A 26,662-nucleotide genomic window follows, 5' to 3' on the forward strand; every position below is an offset into this window, starting at 1 on the left:
TAAATATGGTATGTGGTTATTCGGGTTGTTTGCAAATAAATGGCGTAAGAACGGACGTGCTGGTTTTACTACATAAACAATATTGAATGATGAAAACAAGTCATTTTACAGTTGATTCTATTCTAGATCTGATGATGAGATCTCGAAGTAACTGAGGGAAATCTTCAAATATTCAAGGAGACACTCTACTTCTATAGGTATATTGATTAGGATATATTTCTAGCATTTCCTGGATTTGTACTTTTTTAGACATACATTTTTTTTTTTCTGGTTAGAACTGCCATCAGTCGGTAACGACTATAATCAGTTTTGCTGTATTAAATATAATTTTTGGGTTTTGGAGACCATCGTCCCACTTAACCACTGCTTTAATTTTGCATGATGTGCTTCCTTTTGAGTCTTTGTACTGTTTCAGTCTTGTCCAGTAATTTTGAAGCCAGTGGATTTGGATGCCTTGCCAGGCGCTCAATATAATTCTTAGTGAATTTTTTGATCTCTTCCTTTACGGTGGTCATGTTGAGATAGTCGTGTACTTCATCGTTTCGAGTGAACCAGGGAGCATTGGCAATCACACGAAGGATGGCGTTCTGAGCTCTTTGAAGGCACATTATGTTACTGTCGCTAGCAGTTCCCCATATTTGGATCCCATAGGTCCAGGTGGGTTTAATGATTGCGTTGTTTAGACATACATATTTGCAAAAATTAAATTGCTGATGAAGATCATAATTATCATAAAAGATGGAATTTTTATATATTTAAATTGCATAGACAGTGTGGCAATGATTCCTACATGTAAAATTTATATGAAAACATGCGTATTTGAATAATGACAATTCCTTGCACAGTTCTTTCCAAGCTAGTGCAAAGTTAGGTTTAAAGACTAGTGGAGTTGGTTTCTAATTTGTATTTTAGTTATATTGCATTATTGATGTCTTTTTTCATGTGTATTCAAATTACACAAACGGCAATGACCTGAGTCATTGCAATGACATTTTTTGCATCTTCACAATGTAAATAGGAATGATATAACTAACATAGATACATACAGAGATAAATGTTGTTGTGTACAATAAAAAGAATATGCAGTAAGCTAAATATTAAAAAAATCCGGATCCCGTTATCGTCATTATTACCTATTCTGTTCTGTTCTTTAGTTATTCACAAGTTAAGTTATGTATATTTGTATATATATATATAAATTCGATGTATATATTTATGTTAGTAGTACTCTATGTTATTATATCACGTCGTCCACAACGTGTCCCGTCCCGAACTATGCTGTCCCGCACACTCCGCTGGCTCCACAGAAAACCAGCGCCGTTGACCACGCTAGTCGTGCCAGCTGCATTGCTGAGTGGAGACCATTTCAGCTTCACATCTCTATTTCTACTGTTTCGTTTATCTTTGTCTTGTATTTGCTATATATGTGTTGTATTGATGTGTTGTCTGAATAAATGATTTCTATTCTATTCTATTCTATTCAGTAATAAAAATTTCAAGCAATCAATATGTATCTATATAACATGTTTTGTTTGGTTGCACTGTTATCAGTGCTAAAGTAATTGCAGAAAATTTTCCTCCTTCCAAAAACTGGTAGTCCGTCTAAGCTAAACTTTGCACTGAATTGAACTAGGGGCATATGTACAAATATGTACCCTACGGCCACCACCCACCCATAGCTAAATTTCAAAATACGCCCCTGAATTAAACAGAACGTAGTAGAAATCGTCATTATAAACTATGTCATATTTTCATAGAAAATTGACATTAATGATGTCTTTGTCACACTGTCATTGCAAATGCCATGCAGTTAACTTGCTCCAAAGAATATAATATGACTTGCTCCCACTCTAGTTCTGATGCTAAAATTGGGAAAAATAAAAACTTAAAAAGATATTATATAATTTTTCTTCTATTTTCCCTAAGAACAAGTTTTCAAAACGAATTATAAATATTATAATCAAGAAAAATAATTAAACAAACTTACCTTTATATCTTTTCCTAATTTTACTAGCATCCACAAGATTCCAGTCCACAGAGTGCTGAACCGGAGCGGGGACAGTCCCACCGATCAGCTCAACGGAACTGCTCCGTTTCATGCTGGGCCCAGCCACCGGAGCTGGCTCCTCTTTCTCCTTCACTGACGGTAAACTAGCACTAGAACACTCCACTATTTCCACACTCTTGTCCCTCTCATGTCCATTAGGCTCCGGCCTGGCTTTCTTCACAGGTGCCTTCTTGTGTTTTTGTCCCGTGTGCCGACGCTTGGTCGAGTGAGAGCTGTTTCTACTGCTAATAGGGCTCGGGCACCCGCATTCCATGCTGCCCTCCTGGTCGCTACCTTCGTAGTATCCTGATTCGTGCTCAGGCTTCTTATCCGGCACACTCATCTCGGCGGTCGCCATGGCTCAGCCGCACACCAAAACCATGTAGGCTACTAGCGGGAAGTAAACAATATTTTACAACAGTTCACAACTAACTTTGTCAGCGAAAGTACGGGACACGTATAATTTTGCGAACATTATTCGGCTCGCGTTAATGCGACACGAGCTCCAGATGGCGCGGCGGTGGCGAGACTAACCGCCCGATTTCGGGAGTCCTTCACACCCAAGCCGACTCCTCGCGCAACTCGCTCGCTCGATTCCGTCGTTGGCAAATTCACTTGCGTCTACTTTCACACCATACAAACGTCAATTTATTATTTTTACCTCTTTGTATGCTTTCGTTACAAAATCACAGCATATTTCGTCGTCCACTTACTTGGGGTTACGCACAATAATGTATTTGCATCAATCCATCCGATTCGTATAAAAATTGCAATACACTTGTCTGTACAGACCACCGCATAACATCCAAACCAAATCCGTTTTGTAACCTTTCACTATCACTATTTATATTAGTCCTTTAATGTCTAAGTACACTAAATTATAATATAATATAAATAAGTTAGAAAACGCTCGCGCGAATGAGACACGGACTCACCCAGCGCGGTAAAATAACTGAAATTGAATCGAGAAAAGCAAAATAGAAACCGTGCGAGTAGCGCTTCCCCCACCACGATTTACGAGGCCAAGTAGAGCAGGCAAAACAACCACATCAATCGATAGACCGTCAAAATGACAAATACCTGACTTTTAGTGATGTATTCATCCTTTTTTGAATGAAAAACAAATTAAAAGTAGGTTTCTAAACCGACACTTTAAAATTAACTTAACAAAAACCCTTCCATTGTGAAATAAGCTGCGCAGTTTTACTGTTGCTTCGTTTCTCTTTGCATATACTGTGAAGTCACCGTTTCATGGACGTAAATAAAGAGAGACAACGCTATCGGTTATCTAAGAAGCCAAGCGAGATGCCAGATGTGTTAGTGACGAAACTCTCCTCATCTCTTTCTACATACTTTTAGCTTTTTAACTCGATTTAGACTGGATTATGACAACAATAATTCATAATCGAAGCTGTTGCAGTTATAAATTTCACATAAATTTCATAATATTTGAATTGTTTAGTTAATCATTAATGTGTCGTTACAGTTAGTCGCGGTGTATTTTATTGTTACATTTACATATTAAGGGTAATGAAGGCTTGTTAGAAAATAAAAATCTGAGATAAAAATAATGCTCTGAGCTATAAACGCAATCATCGAAGTTCGCAAATTGCGGACATCTTTCTCTATCACTCTTAAGACGCCTTTATTGGAGTAAAAGAGAAAGATCCCCGCAATTTGCGAATTTCGGTTTTCGCAGTAGGCCCTCTGATCTCACCATGCGTACCTGCTTTTTAGGGTTCCGTAGCCAAATGGCAAAAAACGGAATGTCTGTCTGTCTGTCTGTCCGTCCGTATGTCACAGCCACTTTTCTCTAAACTATAAGAACTATACTGTTGAAACTTGGTAAGTAGATGTATTCTGTGAACCGCATTAAGATTTTCACACAAAAATTGAAAAAAAAAAAACAATAAATTTTGGGGGTTCCCCATACTTGGAACTGAAACTCAAATTTTTTTTCTTCATCAAACCCATACGTGTGGTGTATCTATGGATAGGTCTTCAAAAATGATATTGAGAATATCATTTTTTCTAAACTGAATAGTTTGCGCGAGAGACACTTTCAAAGTGGTAAAATGTGTGTGTGTGTGTGTGTGTGTGTGTGTGTGTGTGTGTGTGTGTGTGTTTCATGCATGTTTCACATAACCAATACATTGTTAAAATTATATTTATATGCCGCGAACGCGACAGTGGAGTCTAGTTCGCTAATCAGCGAAATCGACTCCACACTCGGGTTCGCGGCTGGGATGAGTGGTGGGGGGAACTGTCAGAACGGAATAGTTTTATGTATCTTTCAGTAGGAGTAGCAGAGACAGCGTTATTATTGTTTGTCCTTGTTACAGTCTCACTTTTTTTTTTATTCCCGTCGTAAATTTGTATGGTTTATGGTGGGCTACAAATCTACTCGACCAATCATATTTTCGCAATGCGTATGTTCTGTCCCTCACGGGCGCACGTGGTAGGCCACTTCAAGGATCCTACCTTCTATGCGCTATAACAACAAATACTAAAAACAGAATAAAATAAATATTTAAGTACAACATACAACAAACGTGGTTTTTTTGCCGTTTTTTGACACCTCCTTTCGGGCCTGTTTCGGGCATTCTCGGCTCCATGGAGACTATATAAAGGAGCCAAATCTCTATGTATGAAAAGTGTCCATCAAAAACAGTAATTAGGCGGCGCCACCATACACCGAAATACTACCAAAAACAACCTACGTAATTTGGTCGGGTTATTTGTTGCCTTATATGGTTCATGTTATACTCATGTCCCAGAGTCTAACTAGCGCCACCGGAGAAATTAAGAACTATTATTTAAAGCTGAAAGCGGTCACTTTTGTAACAATTCTGCCATAAGAGATTGGTGTCCTTTCTATACCATCCATACTCGGCTGACTCGGCTCCGTTCGCCGTTCGGCTCAGCATTGCTGCGAGCACGGATTTAGATTTTAATAAACCGGATGGAGTACACGGGCCAAAAAGTGTGTCCACATGAGAAGTCAAAGTGGGCGGTTGCATCTCTTTCTAATTAGGGTGACCATAAGTCATATGTATGTGGGATATTAGGATAAGTTGGAATGTATAGTTTGGCCAAGATCTTTTTTCATTCATGCATAGCAAAGATAGATATAACTCAGTAATAGATGGATACAGTCTAAGGGAAAAACGTGCCTCGAAAATCACGAAAATTTGATTCTCGATCAGATGGCGCCACTAGTTTTGGCCTAGTTTTCTCCTCTGTAAAACGCTTCTCAAAACCTTACTTAATTTAGTCGTTATAAAAGCTGTTACTGATGACAGACAGACTGACAGACGGACAGCGGAGTCTTAGTGAATTAGTGATAGGGTCCCGTTTTTACCCTTTGGGTACGGAACCCTAAAAATGGTCACTTTTTTTCATTTGTAGTCTGCCTCTTTCGCACTCATGATGTTCATATACGTAATGGCTTCTCTTTTGCACACTTCAGCTATTCTTTAAGCGTCATCGTAGTTAATTGCACCATTTATTTTTATTTGCCGCCTTCGTGTACTGACGGAAATGTGTGTTCAACTTATAATATTATGTATAAATGTGTCTGTAATATTTAAGGATTTTGGATCCAAATTTTGGCAATTATATAGCTCTCATTACGTGCACAAATAAATCATTTATCTATCTATCTATCTATTTATCAACCAAATAATTAAACATGCCGAAATAAAGATATACTTATTTAGGTAAACTTATTTTTACATTAAGTAAGTACGTAGGTAATAAGAACTCTGTAAGGCCGATTCACATCGTGCCGACATCATAGTCACCCTAATGAGTTTGACAATGTTTTCTTGTATTTTTATCGTAAACTTTAATAGTTGAGGCTTACCTGTGAAAAGATATACCACAATCAACAAAACTTTCACTTCTGGAACCTTTCACACAATATCTTTTACCCATTTTATACTTTATTTCGCAAATAAATTTTGAGCGCCGCCATTCATGTATTTTAAAAATTTCTTTATCAAGTTGGGGATACCAATTAATATTCAAATGTACTACAATGTCTACCATATTAAAATTAATGTATTTTTTGTTGTGCACATGCTTGGTTAAATCAGTTAATAATATTGACATTATAACTATTTACAAATTACGTAAAAGATATCAGAACCGCACTCTGAATATAGCACTTAAATAATATAAGAAGGTATTTAATTTTAGTAGTTATTGATATAAATACTACCAAAATGGTATTTTTTTAACATTGGCAACATGTGCGAGTGGGACACCGCGACCCACTTTTGCTATCTCATGTGGACTGTTTTCTCTAGTCTGGTACGAACACCTTTCTGGCTCGGTGATAAGGTTCAATTTAGTATGGCAAAAAAAGTGACAGCTCGCTCCTGTTTAGGGTATAACTTCATGGCTGCGAGCAATTATTAATGAGGGCTATCGTTTTTTTGCTCACCAGTTGGCGCCTCTGTTGATGGTGGTCCAAAAGACTATAGAAAAGCTGTCAGTCATTTAAGTGACAAGTGACATTTGACATTTCGAACTATGGAAAAGACCACCATCTACACTAGCGCCCCTAGCGGCGAATTCATACGCGTTAGCCCTCATTAGGGTTGACAGTTGGTTGACATCCAGGATCGGTACCGGTTTTTTGCATAACCATATATTTTGAATTATTATACTCCAAATGTAGGACTCAGTTGTGTTTTTAGGTAACGACTTCGTATTATTAGATTGCCCAATTAGAAATGAAATAATTAACAAAGAACGAAAAAATACCGTTTTTGTTCCCATACAAAAATACCGGTATCCGATCCCTGGTTGACACAAACGAAGCCGGCGCGGGTCGCTAGTAAGATAATAAACCTAAAATTATTGACACACGATTGAAATTGTATCAATCATAATATCATTCGTACCTACTTCAGTCTTCAATTAGGAAAATCAATCGATTAAAGAGAATCGCGTTTGATCGGTTCGAGAACATCTTAAAAACCTTAAAATGAATACAACCGTGAATTACTATTTTATTCCATGCTCTACGTTTAAAAAACCTTGTCAAGGATATAAGGAGAAATAACGGCAAATTCGTGTTTTTTTTTTTAAATTTCAATCACGGCGGCATAAATAGATATAGAATGGATATAGATACCTACTGCGCTAAGCGACAACTAGTGCTGCTAACAATTGAAGATCACGTTATTTACATATAAAACTGGCACGTAACAAAATCTAACGTTTGTGCAATAAAAACTAATCAATTAAAGATTCCCAATAACAATTACTCGGAAGGTTGTGAAATTGCCCTTTAGCAGACGTGTAATTACCGTGGTTATCCTATCGCGATAATAAGGAAGGTTATTTGAGACACGGAAGCGCCAAGGCCTCGCGGGTTGAAGAAAAATCACGTAGTATCGTAGATACGAGTACATATTTGTTTTCGTTCGTCTTGGAATCGGAGATAACAGTCGCTAAAGCGATGTGACATGAAAATGATGTGTTATCGTGGATAAATGGAAAACTGACAAACTCCATAAACTGAACTTCCCAATGTTTTCTTCATAATTGGAATAGTTGTTCTTCGGGATCACTCGATTACCTTTTGTCTTACATATCTTGAGGGGTTATATTATAACCAGAGATCGGCGGAGGTGAGCTATTTACCTTATAATTTAACATTTATCCTTTCGCCAGACACTTACTATACTATAGCAAGAGCTGGACATGAAAACAACATGTCTTTATCTATCCCTCTAAGCAGAAAGTGCCCTGAAAACGGATAGATGTAATAACTCCTATAAAATCTTATCGTGTGTAGTGTACCTATAGCGAACAGCATTGCTATCCTCGCAATCTTATCTTCATAATTGGAGCAATACCTTTAATTTAATTAATTTTATGTTCCCGCTGCAAATACATGTTTGACTAACCTTTTATGGAGTTCTGTGTGGTCCGAAAAAAAAATATTTTTATTTTATTTTAATACCTTTAACCAGGGGTCACTAGAGTTCCCTCCCTTACCTTACCAGCGGAATGAGAATGACAGGCCCAAAAAAATATACCGGTCAACATAGTGTATCCCTATGTATTACACTCAAACCCATGTTTGGTGAAGTTAGTCATACACTAAAATGGTGTATGTTGTCTACAAAAAACAGTATCATCACAAAACGGTTGCATCATGAATTATTTCTTACCTACCAAATAGATGTTTAATTTATGTAGGTTTTTAACCGAATAGGTATGGAAAAATGTTGCTACCCATATGCATGTTTGTTCGTTTTCTTATTTTGAACTTATCTCCCACCCCACAACAGTGTAGGAACTAGATCCGAGTTTATACCTTGAGTTCCATTTTTTTGAACTTTTAACTTGTGGCTTATTACCTTATTAAGGTATACCATGTGTATCAAATTAACCAATCTTTCTCCCATGGTAATGGCACAGATTATATAATACATTATACTTCTTTAACAATAATTTGGTCCTTAAAAGTAAACTTTAGTCGCGTTTGTCGACTATGCTGTAATTGTTACTTGCACAATAGCAAAAGTACACGTGTCTGGAAAATGTATTGTTATATAAAATGTCTAGTTTGTTTTATAATCTTCTTTGTTACTCACGTTTTGTATCGCACCATAATAGTTAGTATCGAGTGAGATGTCAGGCTTAAAGACAAACATTTTAATTATCACTACCATTAACAATCATTATCCCTAATGATAACGTTAACTATCTGTTCGGACCTTTCTCGTTTTACACGACGCCTGGTATTTATATCCTAACTCTGCTTATCGAAGCCATTACGGTTGAAGATAGCTGCAGAACTTGCAGATGTTGTTTACATAATCTGATCTGATCGTACATCTTTTTTCAGATTTTAAGGAAATTCCAATTACAACTAACCAATTAATACAAAAAATACAATCCCATCAAAAACATTATATACATGTAAAAAGATGAAAGTCTCGCAACACAGTTCTTCTGTTCAACAAAGTTTTGAGATGTAATGTGAAACGTGAAACCAAGTCGGTTATTTTAGTCAGTGCCAGGGGGTGTTAAAACCGTAATAATATTCTCTCAGTGGGAAGGTTTGGCAGCACAGCGTCCTGAGTGGCGCAGGATGGTGCTGGACAAAGTCCGCGATTTCGAGGAGCAACGCATAGTTGACCTCGATGCTAAACGCGACGAGCTGAAAGCACGCCAGCCTGCTTCCATTCATTACCATTATGTGGCTGGTGTTCTCACGTGCTCTCAATGTGCACGGGGGTTCGCCTCGAAGATCGGCTACATCAGCCATATTCGGGCGCACGAGCGCCGTGCTAACTGTAACAGTTAGCTCCTAATTACTAGGAGTCGAAGTGGTCGCCATGGTCGAAATCGGCCGGAAGGATCATCATCATCATCATCAATATTAGATACCTTTATTTTTGGCAATCACACGGCTACATAATGGCATAAGGATAATTCGTCTACTATTTATAATAATCCTAATTGAATATAGCGCTAGCCCTAATGACATTCAGTTTGAGCAATACACATACGAGTACAAGTAAAGCATTGTGTGCGATTGTCATTATATGTATTAAAGAAATAAAGGTATCAGTTATCTAATATTGTTACGGTTTTAACACCCCTTGGCACTGATTAAATAAACGACTTGGTTTCACATTACATTTCAAACTTTTTGTAGTAGAAGAACTGCGTTGAGAGACTTGCACTTGCATCTTTTTACATGTAATGGTTTTGATGGGATCTATACCATACTCATACTATGTATACACATATCATAATTATACACATCTTCATTCATACTCACATCGTACAACGTAGTGTACCTATTATACTTAACCTACTAATTGTAGGAACTGCAAACGTAACTTTGTTATCGCATATATTTATATAGGATTACAAACTTACTTATGCAGTTATTAAATTTTTAAAACGTGACTGCTGATATTGCAGTACTTTTAAGTTTTTATTGGCTTAATTTAATACGCTAAAAATTAATTACGTTTCTTTGGAGCTTGTGGGTCTGCTAGAAGTACCTTAGAATTATGATGATCGTGAGTGAGTGTGCCAGCGACAAAACTAAGGAACTTTGACATGCAATATATCTTAAACTACATTTTTTAATGATATAGGAGGCAAACGAGCAGACGGATCACCTGATGTTCAAATTACATGTTATTAATAATATATCTAAATCATGTTATGCTCTATATACGTCACTGAAAATTCAGGGTTCTAGCTTTAGCTATTACAAAATTACAGATCGTTGAAAATGGCCTGAGTGGCTTAGAGAAAAGGATGGTACGGCCGTGCCTCTTTGTTTTGCTCGACTTGGCAGGGGCACTGTCGTGCTCCCAAATCATTATTATATAATTATCTTAATAAAGTCTTTCATATCATAGGCGGGTACTTTGCAGAAGTCATATAATCCTGTAGATTAACCATAGGTATTATGAATTACCTTTACCTACCTCACTTTCATCAGTTCCATTGTGAGAAATGAGAAATCCTGCAGGGACAGGGATGCAGTTCTTCTTTTTCGTACCGATTTTGAGAAATCAAAACAATTCCACGGGAAATAAATTTTAACTCCACCGACCTTGTTAACAATATCCGCTGTTGAATAATAAAACTGAAAAAATATGTATATTATGCGTTATTTCTAGTTATCAACTTACCATAACCAATTTCATGCCGTACAGTGTCCTTGGCCTTCACGATAACGGCAGCCTCTTCAAACGGCTTCTCATTTGGATTGGGATCTTTAGAAACCTCAATCTTTTCCTTCTCTTCCACTTCGTCTTTAGGGTCGACGTCAACGTCATCGTCAAAGTATTCATCAAAATTGTTCTGTTTAAAGAAAGCGAAATTGATTGCAGCTCTTTTCATAGTCGGCGTCGCGCACGCGTCCACTTCGAATTGTAGCATTCTTGCCGGCGAAATGACCTCCATAACTGGAGACGGCTTAACGAAAACATCATCGGTGTTCTTAATGAGCGATAACTTCAACAAATTCTGCGTTCTTTGTATTTTATCTTGCTCGTTTATCTTCGGTGTTTCTACAATAGCCGGGGACGGTTCTGGGGGTGGCGTGCAAGGATCAGTGATAGCATCAGGAGGCGGAGTAAACGGCTCAGCAATTAGAGTTTCAGGTGTTTCGACGGCCGGCGTTGAAGCGGGAGTTTTAGTCAACCCAGTGGGCTGTATCTCTATGGAAGAGTTCCTGTCTCCTAAAGTCACATTTTCGCCGATTTCTGAATAACTATCCAGACTCATACGAAATATGTCGTCAGGCAAGTCCAAAGTGTCTGCTATAAATAGTTGATTAGAACTTGAGGAAGAAACTCTTGCCGAAGCCAGTTCCTCAGTTTTTTGACTTTCAGGTCTAGTCGTCTCCATAATTATATTAAAATGGGTGTTTTTTTTTGCTCAATTTGTAGCATTCAATGTTATTCTTATTATTACATATCATGCCAAACCAATATTAACAATCGTCCTTGAAATATTTTAATCGGACCGAATCGATAAGCGCAAGATATTCACATCACTAAACTCACAGCACAGTCAGCACACCCACACGTGCGCAATGCCGCAATCTTTGTTTGTGTGCATTCGTGAGCTGTCAAACTAGTTTCGCGGTATCGTTTTATTCATAGAAAAAATAGTCTAATTGGAAATGAAATCACACTTATAAAGTCACGACAACAGTCTACAATGTATATTTCTCACCACACACTTCTTATGTCAATAAATACAGCTTTATCTTGCCTCGCGTCCGTCTATAAATAGCCTCGCAATAGTCACTTGCACTGATTTTTGCCCGCCTTTTTGCTAAATCACAATGTTCACTGGCATTACGCTCGTAAATACGTCCAATAATGTCAACAAAGCACTTAAGCGATAGTATTCACTGTTATTTCGGATGTAATACGTCTCGAATAGCGATATAAATGCGTGACACGGCTTGCGCGCAACGACTATCCGAATTCGCGTAGCTATATGATAGTTGTCAACAAACAAGAAAGGCGCGTTGCGCTACTTGCGCTGTGCTGTCCGGCCGGACAGGAAAATATTCACTGCAACGCGAGCCGAAATATATTGCAAACGTAGCATTAATTATTAAGTTAGTACGTAGTTAAATTCAGTAAATTCGCGAACACACGCCAAAGGGTATTTCGATGACGCTGCAATGTATTGTAGACGGCTAAAGGTGGCTCAAGGTCAGATCGATAAAGCTCGGCGAGCCATGGAATTTTTTCGTATAACGTCCAAGTTAGGTAATTGGCAATCTTTTTCACGGCGTAAGTATTCAGCTTTGGCCATTAGCTGTATGTTTTAGTCTTTTGTGTGGTTAATAAATATGTATTATGGCAGTTATGTACGAAATTAACGTCTCAGCTGTTTTGTTGGGTTAGCAACAGGTTGCATTTGACAGGTGACTCATAACAAAACAAGGACAATTCAAAGACAATTAAAAATAATGTTATTTATTCATGTAACACACAAATTTGTATAGTCTTATAGAATAATTCTAACGAGGAATATTAGGTAGCATTGTTCTGCTACGAACAGTGTTTTTGTTCATGTTCAAAATCATTTGAATTTATTTTTCTTGCCGCCGACGCCACTGAAGTTGTCGCCTTTTCTTTTCCCGCCTTTTTTGTCAGCCATTTTATTGGGCCGGCCATTTTGTTTGTTTTTGTTGAACTTTTTGTTTTTAGCGCCGTGGACTTTTCTGTTATAGCCCTTCATCCATTGATCTCTCTTGTCTTCCCATGCAAGTTGTTTCATGCTGGAGTTGTCTGTGTTAGCTACGGCTTGGCTGGAGCCCTGTTTTTTGTTTGCGGCTGTTTCTTCTAGAAGGCTTGAAAATTCTTCTGCTGATGCAAACAGCGAACCAAGGTCGTCTTTACCTGAGAGAAAAACATACAATTAGTATTCATCAAGACACGCGGGAGCGTATCAAGCCAAGTTCAAAAGAACAGAAGTGGCGACGCAGCGGCCGTGTGTTATATTACACGAACCATTTGAAGCCACTTTTGACCCCTACGTAACTTAAAGTCTATTAAACATAAACATAAAATTTGGTTCATCTATTAAGACCCTTTAAGGATAGCTAGAACACCAAATTTAATGAATATAGCTCAAACGGTTAAGATACAAACATATCAAAAACTTAAAAACTAACCCACTTCCAGATGATAGCAAGTTGAAATTTGGCATCCAGCTTGGCAATAGGGTATTTGACATTAAAAATATATAACGAATTGCTGTCATCCTGAAAGATAATAAACTAATAAAGTATATTTCACTATATTTGAATGTAAATTATGTTTATTTTTTGGAAAATAAACGAAAGAAAATTTAATATTTTTTGAAATTTCATCAGGGACGTGAACGCTCTGTGATTGGTCAACGCTCGGATGACGTCACACGCGGGTAAACATTCTTGTTTGTCTTGAATGTTTTAACTGTTTTATTTGTATTTAGTTAATTTTAGTTATTGTTTTACAGTTTTCTGATATATTCCGATTTATCCGTATATCTAGTGGCACAATATTCATAAGAATCTCAAAATGGAGCCGAAATATGTGAAAGCTGATAGCGGCAACCTACCAGACATAGAAGTAGGTATTAATGGTTGCACTTTTCTTTAAAGATAATCCGGATTACTATGCTGCGGAACTTAGAAATGTAAAAACAGCTGTGTGAGTATACGTAGAAATTGTTTATTTAAGAATATTTCGATTTCGATGATACGAATACGACGACGATATATATATAGAATACGATGACGAGAATAGTATATATCTCCATACTGCACTTTAGTTTGAAAGAAAAAGTATGCTACTAACTACCTACTAATGCTGAAAGAGCTATGTTATGAGGTTATGTAGTAATACATTAAATACCTAGATCTTGTTTCGTTAAATAACAAAATCCGCTGCTTTAATTACCATATTTATTTACAGTTAAGTATTACTTACATCGAAGTGGTCTTCACACATTAAATCATTTGTATGCGCTAAAATGCTCTTTGGGTCTCTTCGCGCTAGTTTTAAACACATTTTTATTTTTTTGGGATTCGTTGGAATGGAAACAAACGAATTGTCTGGATTTTTTATAGTCGTACTTGAACATTGCGGCACTATACACCATTTATATACCATTTTACAGTGAAATAATGAATTCAATATAGGATTAACTAATAGTAGGAGATACGTTATATATGGTCGACCTTCACCCATACGTCTGACGGATGAAACTTATATTTTATGAAAGCCGTTTTTGAGTTATCGCTAAAAGTCTTTCCTTCTTATTTTCTTTAAAAGCCTGGCAACCCTTATTTCTGACCGGATTTTTGCAGGCAACCCTATACCATTGTATTCGCAATAAAATTACCATTATTTTGATATATAATTCAAGCGTTAGACAGATGGGTGCAATTATCGATTTTAACTCACCTGTTTAAACACGGCAACCTCATAATAGTGACCGGAAAAACATAGGCAACCTAATTTATTCATGTTGTAGAAGTTGTATACTTTCCATTGGAACTTATTCCGTTCGTCAGACAAATCAATGAAATTTGAAAAAAAATAAAATATATTTTCAAAAATTTATTAAAAATAGCCTTGACCATATTTCATTAGGCAACCCTATTTATTTATGTTCAGGAACATATTTTCTTTCATAAAATATAAGTTTCATCCGTCAGACGTATGGGTGAAGTTCGACCATATATAACGTATCTTAGACTATAAGGTCATTGACTGAGTTTAGTGAGTTTACTTGCGCGTGACGTCAAACGTGTCACGTGATTAGCCCCTTTGCAAAAACAGCGTTTAAGGCGCGTTCAAAATAATCAAACTTTAACATTGTTTTTTTTTTTTATATTTAATACAGGAAATTTCACGGAAATATCAATGTAGTGTAATTATTAAGTCATAAACAATAAATTAAAACCATTTTCAAAAATTTGTCAAAAAGCCTATTGTGTGGTTACAAAACTGAGATACAGAAACAGTGTTTTTTTTTACGATTTGTATTATTATTTTCCAAAAAACTGTTTTTATTTACACACTAAGCGCCTACCGAATTTTTAATAGGAAATATAAATTTTAGTTTCGAAATCAACTATGATGAATACTAATAATTTCTGTACAAAAAGTAATGATATCCCATCAAAAACATAAATGTGAAATGAGAGCCAAGTTCAATATTAATAATATGCATCGTTGCGTTGTTGACTTCACCTGAAAAAGAATTGATTTGAGAAGGATTGAGGTTGCCAAGTTCTAGTTCGCTTGGGATGTAAAGTTCAGGATTTGTCTTCGCTAGTTTTTATACCAATAAACTAAATTTTAGAAAAGTAACATAGTCAAATATAATATATCGTGTACGTACAAACTAGCCAAGTCAAATCCTGAACTTTAATTACATCCCAAGTGAACTAGAACCTGGCACCCATATAGATCTCAATTCTTTTTTCGGCGAAGTTTGTTGACTTACGACGCATATTATTAATACATATTGAACTTGGCTCTAATTTCACAATTATGTTTTTGATGGGATTTCATTTTACGCTAGTATGGATTGTTTAATTTAAAGTAATGGTATTTGATTCACTAACCTTTGAGTTTTAGTTTCATCTTGCCCTTTTTAGACTTCTCGCCAGGTACTCCAATCTCGTCATCTTCATCGCTGTCTTCCAAAAGTAATTCTGTAACAAAAGGCAATGGTTGAAGAATAAAAAATGTCAAGAAAATTTAGATTTGTGACAGAAGAAATAAATAATTAAGTAAATATTTTTTGTTAGTTGAATTCCAAGTATTTGTTTAGATGTTGATGTCGGTATCAAAAAACTTTGTATTTTTATTGCAGTTTTTTATTTATTTCATTTCATTTTAGAATAGGACAATTTTACACAGACTGACCCAGTCCTACAGTCAGCTCATAAAGCTTGTGTCGTGGGTACTAGACAAATAGGTGTCCTATGTCAAAATTATTTGCTCTAATGGGTCTTAATCTCTCGAATCAAATATTGTTGTCATCTACGGATTCTACGGGCCACACACTTAGTATGCGAGTCTACGTATTTTTTAGATGCTTGGTTTATATTATTATTGGTTTATTTTATATTATATTTATAACAAATGAAGTTTTCTTACCGTCTTCTTCACCTGAGAGTACGGGTTCATCCTCGTCTCCAGAAATATTCAGCTCCCCATCTTCACTATCTGTTAACAGAATGGAAGTTTAAGTTTTCGCGGGCTTGGTTTCCGCAACTCGACGTCATATATTGCGCCTATTTTGCGTGAAAGTTTAACACATAAATCTACTTAACGATTTTTTTAACCCTCCATCAACCCCCCGAAATTTAAAAAAAATCTGTAGTCGCTTTCCTGCTCGCTGCAAAAACTTTACCCTCGTGAGTCTAAATGTACATTAAAATGTACATAATCATTGCAATCCAATTTGAACCTTTTGATGAAACAAATAGAGTAGCATTTCTTTTGTTTCACTGCGTTGTAAAACAAACGAAATTCGTTCCAATTTACTTACAGAATAAGGTTCAAATTAAAAATTTAAAAACTTTATATGGTGGGTCTTACGAGGTTATAACCTTTTTTTCTTCTTATCATCTAATCTTTCGATTTCGAACACATTTAGCATCGCCGGCTCCCCACCTAAAAAGAGTGCAATTACCTCCACTATCATCCCCACCCTCAGGCACGTCTTCCATTTCTTCATCACCATCATCATCGCTTCCGAGCTGATCGTCTTCTTCTCCCTTTTTCTTTGGCCGTTTCTGCTTCGTTGTTTCCATGTCCGCGAGGAAGTCTAATTCTTCGTCGTCGTCGTCGGCTGTTAAAAAAAGAAGACATTTTTATAGAAATACGGAATAATCAAATTATTTTTTATAGAATATATTCATCTATGAAAATTGAACACGCTGGTTCAAATCCAACATTTCCTTTATATATCATATCTGTGTATCTCTAAACAATTATAGTACTTCGTTGTTTGTATATTTTTTATTTTATTAGTTTTTTTTTGTGTAATTTGACATTTATATTTATGTAATTGATTTTTTTAATTTTGGGTTAATTTTATTGTTTGTAAAAATTGACATGTAAAAGTGCCCCTGTGGCCTATTTGCTGAATAAATGTTTGATGTTTTCGATTTAGAATTTGAATTTTAATAATTCATCAACCAGTCTCTTTTCGGTGGACGAAAACATCGTGAGGAAACCGTACTAATCCTAACAAGGCCTAGTTCTCCCTCTGGGTTGGAAGGTCAGATGGCAGTCGCTTTCGTAAAAACTAGTGCCTACGTCACGTCAATTCTTAGGATTTGTTGTCAAGCGGACCCCAGGCTCCCATGAGCCGTGGCAAAATGGCGGGATAACGCGAGGAAGGTGATGGCTGGGCCTTAGGAGGCTATGATCTTACCGCTAGCTCGGGTGCCCGTGACCGAATCAAGATATTTTTCGAAGTCTTCACTATTAACGGAGTCTGCATCACTGTCGGAGTCGGATTCATCTGCATCACGACGTTTTTGGAGGAAACTGCAACAAGCAATAACAAATAAATAATATTTCTACGTCTCATAGCTCCTCTACACGATAGGCCAGTCCAAGGGACGCAGCTATGCGGTGGAATGAGATAGCAATATCACTTGCTCCCTCTAACGCATAAATGCGTCCCTTGGACTGGCCTAAGCTGGGCCATCATGTAGAGGAGCCATAAGATATTAAAATAACATTTCCTGTGTTGCCCGCAATTAGTAACGTAATAGTATAATTTGTCAAAGGACTGTCTCATTTCCATGAATTAAATCTACATCCGTGCTCATTACAAACATAGACAGAGATAATCATTGTCTTTGTCTTCTTAGTAGTAGCACCCGAAAAAAAAGGATGAGTATAGTTTTTTAGAGTTCCGCACCCAAAGGGTAAAAACGGGACCCTATTACTAAGACTCCGCTATCTGTCTGTCTGTCACCGGACTGTATCTCATGAATCGTGATAGCTAGACAGTTGAAATTTTCACAGATTGATGTATTTCTGTTGCCGCTATACAAATACAAAAAACAAAATAAAATAAATATTAAAGTGGGGATTCCATACAACAAACGTGATTTTTTGGCAGTTTTTTTGCGTAATGGTACGGAACCCGTCGTGCGCGAGTCTGACTCGCACTTGGCCGGTTTTTTAATTTTGTCTGTCACTTAATGAACAAAAGACTTATTAACACGCGTATTAAACCGTAAAATTAATTTTAATGTTAACAATAGACTATTATAATACCTAAGATTGGATTCATTGGGCGAAAAATGAAAATAACCAAAGACAATGCAGTATCTGATTAAGGGGCTGTCAACTTTTTGTTCGTATTTACTGACAATTTGGTTTGACCAACTATAGAGGAGATATACATATACAGGGTGGCTAAAAATAAGTGCATTCCCGTTGCCAGGGAGGTTATGGGATTATACTGAGCAACTTTTACTATGGGACCAACACCGACTGTCCGTCTTTCACCAGGCTGTATCTCATGAACCGTGATAGATAGACAGTTGAAATTTGCACAGATGATGTATTTCTGTTGCCGCTATAATAACAAATACTAAAAATTAAATTTGTACGGAACCCTTGGTGGGCGAGTCCAACTCGCACCTGTCCGGTTTTTTTTAAATAGTGTTACGAGTGTTGCATATAATGCGATATGCGTAAAAAGTGCCCAGGATAACTAGTCGAAATAAATAAATATTATAGGACATTCTTACACAGATTGACTAAGTCCCACGGTAAGCCCAAGGATGCTTGTGTTATGGGTACTCAGACAACGATATATATAACATATAAATACTTAAATACATAGAAGACACCCATGACTCAGGAACAAATATCTGTGTTCATCACACAAATAAATGCCCTTACCGGATACGAACCCAGGACTATCGGCTTCACAGGCAGGGTCACTATCAACTAGGCCAGACCGGTAGTCGAAGAAGAAGAAGATTTGTCAGACCAGATATCATGAAAACTTTATACAAAAAGTTGTTCAATAAGCGGGTCTACACAAAAAGAGCCGCGTCACGAGGAAATTATTTTATACGAAGAAAATATAATAAATGATAATAGTTACTCACTCATAAAGGAATCTTTCATCTACTGGTATTTTGCTGGCGTCCTCATTTAGGTACGATGACGAATTCACAGGGAGGCTCTTCAATCCTGAAATTACAAATTTAATAATAAAGTAACCTGTATTTCTTACAATAGCCCAGTCTCATTGTCCACCCAAACTTCAATCCATAGACCGGTATACTGTTCACTTTTTCTACAATCCCAATGCCTGCTGCGACCGGTTCATGGGTGTCTATTGTTGAGACTGTGAACGGGTTCCAGCTGGCGTTCTATATGACATTAAAGCTCTCCAAGGGGCCTCTACGTGTTGGATCTATATCCCCACGCTAGCCATAAAAAAACCGGGATTTATAAGCCCGTGAAATCCAAGGAGATATAAATAATAAGTAACCTGTATAAAACTACAGATTTGATGACCCAGAAAGGCGTAGGTATGCATAAGGCTATGCGAGGTCGAGTACTGGGAATAGGGTATTTGACTGTAATTAAAATAAATTATTTTTCACCATGCATGAAATAGAGCACCAGAAGATAAATAGAGAAATGTAGGCAGCAGATATTTTTTGACACAATTTATATTTTAAACCCCATATAAAACTATAAAGAGTAGGTAATTTGATCGTGACGTCACACGCTAGTGTTTCATATAAATTTCATAGTAGCAAATCGTTTTGACAGTTCGAAAAAAGAAACTGATTTGACTAGTAGTCAAATACCCTATAGCTGATTTAAATGAACTTTTTTCCAAACTACATCAGACTGACAAACTAGTATCCTTTGCAAAAATTGCTATCTCAAATGTACGAAAATAATAGCAGTCAACTAAACGGATTTTTTATTATTATTTAAAAGCAGGTTTTCTAGTGGTGGTTCTTAGATATGTTTTAGCAATATACTTTTTCTTCTCTTTTTCACTCTGCTGGTGGACCTGTCTATTCTTGTGTAACATTTACTTTAATAACTACCATGTACCTAGCTTTAAGTGTTTAGTGAGTAAGTTCTTTTTTGTAACTGAAGTGGCGCTGTGTAGAAGGTTTTTTACAATAAATGTCTTTTCTTTCTTTCAATATCGGTTCCTCCGTTTGTTTGTTGGGGGTTTATTAAAACTAAATCTCTTGAAAAAATTGAGAGTTTTAGGTTTAGTTCCCTAACTTTTGTTTGTCTCTACCTGTCGTAATCGTAAGCTATGTTTTTCGAATAATGTATATCTGTATACCTTTGGCAGTATAATTCTTCCTAACAGCGAACTTGGGATGCGACCCCTTGACTCTCTTAACGTCCCCGTGCTGCTCGTCTTCTCGTTTCTTCGGGTTCTTGAACACGAAGCGATCCAGAAAGCGGATGCCGGAGAAGTCTTTCAGTGGGTCTCCGCTGTACTGGATTACTTGCTCTGTGGACAGTTTTTTTTTAGTTTACGTATTTAATTTAGCCCTCTAACACAGAAATACAGAATGGTGTTCCGTACATTGTGGAGATGTGTATAGAGCCGAAGCTAACACGTAAACCCTAGAGACTAGACAATTTAATGAAATGTAAGTTAGGTACAATACTGATTGTCTATGTATTGATACTGATCAAATACAACGTATAAAATGACCAAATATATCGTAAATCGTAATACACCTTTGTTAACAAAAGAATAAAGAATGTGTTCCGATATTATTATTCGCAACGACGGGACTTAACCGCGTAAAATTCGCGATTTCTCGCGTTTTCCTGAGGGGCTACAGTATGGGGTTCTTCAAAAAAGGAGTGTACAGGTTTTTAAAGGGTCGGCAACGCGCGTGTAATATCTCCGGTGTTGCAGGCGTCCATAGGCCACGGTAACTGCTTACCATCAGGCGGGCCGTATGCTTGATTGCCACCGTCGTGGTATATAAAAAAAAAGTTTTAAATTTACCTTTTCGAGGTCGTTCAGCGAAAACGTTCAAGTTAATAAACAAGACCAAGTCCGGGTAGTTCGAAAAACACGCGCGCCTAGATGTCGATGTCAACTTTAGCCTGTCTTCTCCGAGACCACGGGTACAACGCCGTCCTCGAAACGTCGGAGGTAAATTTAAAACTTATTTTACGCGATTAAGTCCCGTCGTTGTGAATAATAATGAGTAAAAATCATGAAAGTTTAAATCAGTGTCAAGTAACTAAGTCCGACTCACGCTTGACTGCACATTTATAATAGGTTTTCCTGTAATCTATAGGTAAAAATCTATTTTGTGTATTTTTTTCAAAATTTTAGACCTAGTAGTTTCGGAGATAAAGGGTGGGGGGGGGGGGAATGGTAATTTTTTGCCTATTTTCTTGAATAACCTCTAAATTGTTTATCCTAAAATTATAAAAAAATATATTTGAGATTCTCACAATGAGCTCGCTCATTTGATATGTAACACGATATAGTTTGTAAAACTTTATTTTTTAATTTTCTCATTTACTTCCCAAAAGTGGCCCCCTTGTTTAAAATTAATTTTGTTTATGTTACATGACCGTCTTTGGGTCACAAACTTACATATGTATACCAAATTTCAACTTAATTAGTCCAGTACTTTCGGAGAAAATAGGCTGTGACAGACGGACAGACAGACAGCCAGACGCACGAGTGACCCTATAAGGGTTCCGTTTTTTTCTTTTTGAGGTACGGAACCCTCGGTGGGCGAGTCGACTCGCACTTGTCAGGTTTTTTATCTAGACAGGAATACCAACCATGTAACAGTTTATCAGCAAACATCTTCACTGTAGGATGGAAATGGTTTTGCAGCGGCAGTAACTCCAAATATGCGCTGCGATCCGCGCCAGCGAACGCTGGGTTCCGTGCGTAGGGATTGTAGTCCGTTATTTCCTGGGAAAAAATATAATTACATTAACCGTACATCTGGTGCTCCATTACGACACCCTGTGCTATAATAAGCATATTACGTAACTACGTCGAAAATTTAAAGACCCATATATACTGTAAAACATTGTACGATACACGTGCGAACAGGTAATTCGCAACTCGTTGCGAATTTCCTATCTTTCGCACTTGTATAGTAAATAACTATTATTATATTAATATGGTCCTGGAAAATTAGGGATTGCCACTATTTACTATGGACGTCGTTATCCGTTTCCCTGCGGTGTATATAGTTTGAATCTTCTCAAATGATTTTTAAGCCAAAGATCCTAATCTGTTAAACAAGTGAAGCCATTGTGTCTGAGCGCGTGCCACGCCCTGAGACACAATGGCCACGCGCTGAGACACCATGGCCACGCGCTCACATAAAAGAAACAACGGCTTAATCTATCAATTTTACATTTTTGCTCCAAAATCGACACCGGCCTCTTAACGTTGATGTCTTTGCTGTTTTCCCTACCGTGGTACAGTCGCCATCAGATATATCGGCAGATGTGCTCAAAAATATCTGAACACGCACTCTTAACGCCTTGACAATAGAGGCGTGTTCAGATATTTGTGAGCACCTCGGCCGCTCCGATATATCTGATGGCGACTGTACCACGGTAGGAAAACGGTACCAACCAGTGAAAACGATCATATGCTATAAGCACATTATTTTGGTAACTTACCTTCTCACTAAATTTAAAAGTGGAAAAATTACTGCCTTGGGTGAGACTTGAACTCACGGCCTCTGGATCCAGAGGCCGTGAGGCGTGAGTTCAAGTCTCACCCAAGGAAGTAATTTTCCACTTTTAAATTTATTCTAAGCTTAATAGCATCGATCGCAGACGTTTCTGCTTGTTAAAAATTAATTTAGAATGGGTAGCACATCGTAACTGGTAAATTTCTAATATGACTTGGAACTCCGGTGGCCGTTTAAGAAGTGTAACACTCTTACGGTAGATGTCGCTAGGGTCCCCTAGACCCATATAGTGGGAAGATTTGCTGACTATGGATGAGGTCTTGGTAGCTCAGTTGGCAAAGCGCTGGAGTATCTATCCAGAGGCCGTGAGTTTAAGTCTCACCCAAGGCAGTAATTTTTCCACTTTTAAATTTATTCTAAGCTTAATAGCATCGATCGCAGACGTTTCTGCTTGTTAAAAATTAATTTACCTTCTCACTGTTAATAGTTTTCTTCAACTGTATCTTAGCAGCAACCTCCTTGTCCTCAGTGTCCTCTTTATCCTTAACATCCTCGTTGTTGACCCTGGCGTGGTACCAGCCGGCGACGGCGGCCGTTGGCTTACGTTTCTCCGGCTTTATGTTGCCCTGCTCATCTATTTTGAGGTCTACGTAAGTTTCTTCGTCGTCGTCTGAAAATGACAGAAATTGTGCTATAACTATAATAATTCTGACGACCGGTCTGGCCTAGTGGGTAGTGACCCTGCCTGTGAAGCCGATGGTCCTGGGTTCGAATCCCGGTAAGGGCATTTATTTGTGTGATGTGCACAGATATTTGTTCCTGAGTCATGGATGTTTTTTATGTATTTAAGTATTTAAATATTATATATGTCGTTGTCTGAGTACCCATAACACAAGCGTCCTTGGGCTTACCGTGGGACTTAGTCAATCTGTGTAAGAATGTCCCATAATATTTATTTATTTATTAAAAGGCCATGAGATTTGGAACAATGTGTTCCAGAGGCGGGCAAATTTTTAAAAAATAATTAAAAAAACGCTACGGATTTTCAAAAACTGCTGGCTGTACCCAGTGGTCTAAGGGCGTCACGCGCGTCACTGAACTAAAGGAGGCAACATTTTAAATTATGATGTATTTTCATGAGGGTTCAAACAAACATTACAAATTCTGTCGCATAAGTGACGCATTTACGTTTACCGTTTATATATTGGACCGGAAATCTGGTGTTGCTAGATAAATTTTATTATTTTGAATTATAGGAATATTAGTGGAAATGGAAAACAAATTTGAACAAAAACCAAAAATTTTGGTTTTTAGGATTCCGTACCCAAAGGGTAAAAACTAAGACTTCGCTGTCTGTCTGTCTTTCCGTCTGTCCGTCTGTCACCAGGCTGTATCTCGTGCAGTGAAACAGTGATAGCTAGACAGTTGAAATTATAACAGATGATGTATTTCTGTTGTCGCTATAACAACAAATACTAAAAACAGAATAAAATAAATATTTTAGTGGAGCTCCCATAGAACAAACGCGTTTTTTGCGTAATGGTACGGAACCCTTCGTGTGCGAGTCCGACTCGCACTTCGCCGGTTTTGTACTAAATGTAGGATCTCTTACCCATAAGCAAATCCTTCTTATCACCCTTCAGAAGGTCAATTTTCTTCTGTTCCACTTTTTCTTCTTCTGTCTGTTCTGCGCTGTCTGCCGTCTCGTTTTCTTCTGTATCTGTTTCATTTAACTCTTGAGGCTCTTCTTTTGGTTCCTAGAAATTAATACGAAAGTATACAGAATAAGAAGTGTTGGATTATGTTAGACATTCTGAGTATAATATGTTTTGAAAAGATGTGTCCCGCCGAGTTTGTTGCCGGTCCCATATTGGGATACCCTCCTACAATTTAGGAGGGAATTAAATCTTCTCGGGTCCGTGGTGTAGGGTTGGAGCCGGCGTAGTTTTTATCGCGTATATATATATCTTTACTTGAAAATAATTGTAGTGTATAACTAGCCTTATGAACCGATTTTGCATGTACAACCAGCCTTAAAGTTTATAGTCTATGATTGTTCATTATTTTAGTATGTGGGTATTTTTACACTTTGTAATTTTTCCTCAGTCACCCGTTGCCCACGAATGTGTTATAAATTCAATATACGCGATATAATCCGTTTTCATAGTTTTATTTCATGAGTAACTATCGCGGTAACCGAAGACAATATTATATACAGAATAAATAATAGTACTACCGTACAGAAAGGAAACTTCCTACAAAACCGAAGTTTGACAGCGGTTCAGGGTCAAATCATAATGTCCCTTTCTAATATATGGCACTATCTCTTTCGGCTATTTAGGGTTGTCAAAAGTCAAGTTATTATCTTATTTGTGGTCGTGCACACAAAGGGACGTCAAGTTGTGCCAACCCTAATAATTGCTCGGAGCAATGCTGAGCCGAACGGAGCCGAGTTTGCCCGAAGCGAGGAGTTTCGCACCCCTGACTATACTAGAAGTTTATTTACTTCGTACTATCAACAGCAGAAGCTACTAAAGCATTCAAATTATAAAAAATGATAATAACATTATAGTTCATGTTAAGATACAATAAGAGCGTGTGAACAATAATCTTGGGACTTGGGTTCATTGAATTTTGTTTTTCACAGAATATATAAATGTGTCGGTTTCAATCAAAAGGTACCACATTGTCGCTTGCCATAAGGACGCTCTGACAGGTTATTCGTATAAAGATACAATCCAATTTCGTCCTTATGGTAAGCGACAATGTGGTATCTTTTGCTTGGAAACGTCACAAACGTTAAAAAAAAAAAACAACTTCAAAAAAGTAAAAACCCACACAACAGGGTACTTCAGTAATTACAAAAGCGTGTTTAGGGTTTCGTACCCAAAAGGTAAAACCTGGACCCTATTAAGATTCCGCTGTCCGTCCGTCTGACTGTCTGTCACCAGACTGTATCTCATGAACCGTGATAGTTAGACAGTTGAAATTTTCACAGATGATGTATTTCTGTTGTTGCTATAACAACAAATACTAAAAAACAGAATAAAATTAATATTTAAGGGGGCTCCGTTTTTATAGATAATGGTACGGAACCCTTCGTGCGCGAGTCCGACTCGCACTTGGCCGGTTTTTTATTAGACTTAACTTACCTCTTTAATTTCTCTTTCAGTCCACACCAGTCTGGCTGCTTCTTTCTTCGCACCATCTTTTAACACTTGCGACACTAAGAAAAGCATACCGCAAGCCTGCAACAGATGAAAAACATACTTTTAGGGTTCCGTACCCAAAGGGTAAAAACGGGACCCTATTAGGCCTATTACTAAGACTCCGCTGTCCGTCTGTCTGTCTGTCACTAGGCTGTATCTCATGAACAGTTGAAATTTTCACAGATGATGTATTTCTGTTGCCGCTATAACAACAATTACTAAAAAGTACGAAACCCTCGGTGCGCGAGTCTGACTCGCAATTAGCCGGTTTTTTTTTTATAAATAAATATTATAGGACATTCTTACACAAATTGACTAAGTTCCACGGTAAGCCCAAGGAGGCTTATGTTATGGGTACTCAGACAATGATAATTATAATTTATAAATACTTAAATACATAGAAACACCCATGACTCAGGAACAAGTATCTGTGCTCATCACACAAATAAATACCCTTACCGGGATTCAAACCCGGGACCATCGGCTTCACAGGCAGGGTCACTACGTCGTCATTTCTATAATTCCTTCTGTTCCATACTGAATCCATTTTTTATTCCATAAAAGAAGGGTTGTAATAATGCTTAGCCAGACATTTAATGTGCTTTAATGAAAGCATATGTGACGTTCTCAATCAAAAGGAAGCACATCGTCGCTTGCCATAAGGATGCTCTGACA

At 37.4% G+C, this 26,662-nt stretch overlaps 2 protein-coding genes across 2 annotated transcripts in view; both read right to left on the reverse strand.

The window, feature by feature from the left end:
• LOC134751797 (ribosomal protein S6 kinase alpha-4-like) overlaps positions 1-11,519 on the reverse strand; it is a 225,729-nt gene extending 214,210 nt beyond the window's left edge. The window contains exon 1 of the mRNA XM_063687287.1: positions 10,729-11,519. Coding sequence (XP_063543357.1) covers positions 10,729-11,449 — 721 coding nt within the window. The 5' untranslated portion in view covers positions 11,450-11,519. The remainder of the gene's footprint in view (positions 1-10,728) is intronic.
• Positions 11,520-12,510: 991 nt separating this feature from the next.
• LOC134751775 (CCAAT/enhancer-binding protein zeta) overlaps positions 12,511-26,662 on the reverse strand; it is a 33,695-nt gene continuing 19,543 nt past the window's right edge. The window contains exons 11-21 of the mRNA XM_063687256.1: positions 25,931-26,026; positions 24,391-24,535; positions 23,249-23,448; positions 21,904-22,039; positions 20,423-20,596; positions 19,209-19,293; positions 17,507-17,622; positions 16,760-16,918; positions 16,222-16,290; positions 15,684-15,773; positions 12,511-12,963 (exon numbers count right to left, since the gene is read on the reverse strand). Coding sequence (XP_063543326.1) covers positions 12,644-12,963; positions 15,684-15,773; positions 16,222-16,290; positions 16,760-16,918; positions 17,507-17,622; positions 19,209-19,293; positions 20,423-20,596; positions 21,904-22,039; positions 23,249-23,448; positions 24,391-24,535; positions 25,931-26,026 — 1,590 coding nt within the window. The 3' untranslated portion in view covers positions 12,511-12,643. The remainder of the gene's footprint in view (positions 12,964-15,683; positions 15,774-16,221; positions 16,291-16,759; positions 16,919-17,506; positions 17,623-19,208; positions 19,294-20,422; positions 20,597-21,903; positions 22,040-23,248; positions 23,449-24,390; positions 24,536-25,930; positions 26,027-26,662) is intronic.

Source organism: Cydia strobilella, chromosome 23, assembly GCF_947568885.1.
Source record: "Cydia strobilella chromosome 23, ilCydStro3.1, whole genome shotgun sequence".
Taxonomy (NCBI): Eukaryota; Metazoa; Arthropoda; class Insecta; order Lepidoptera; family Tortricidae; genus Cydia; species Cydia strobilella.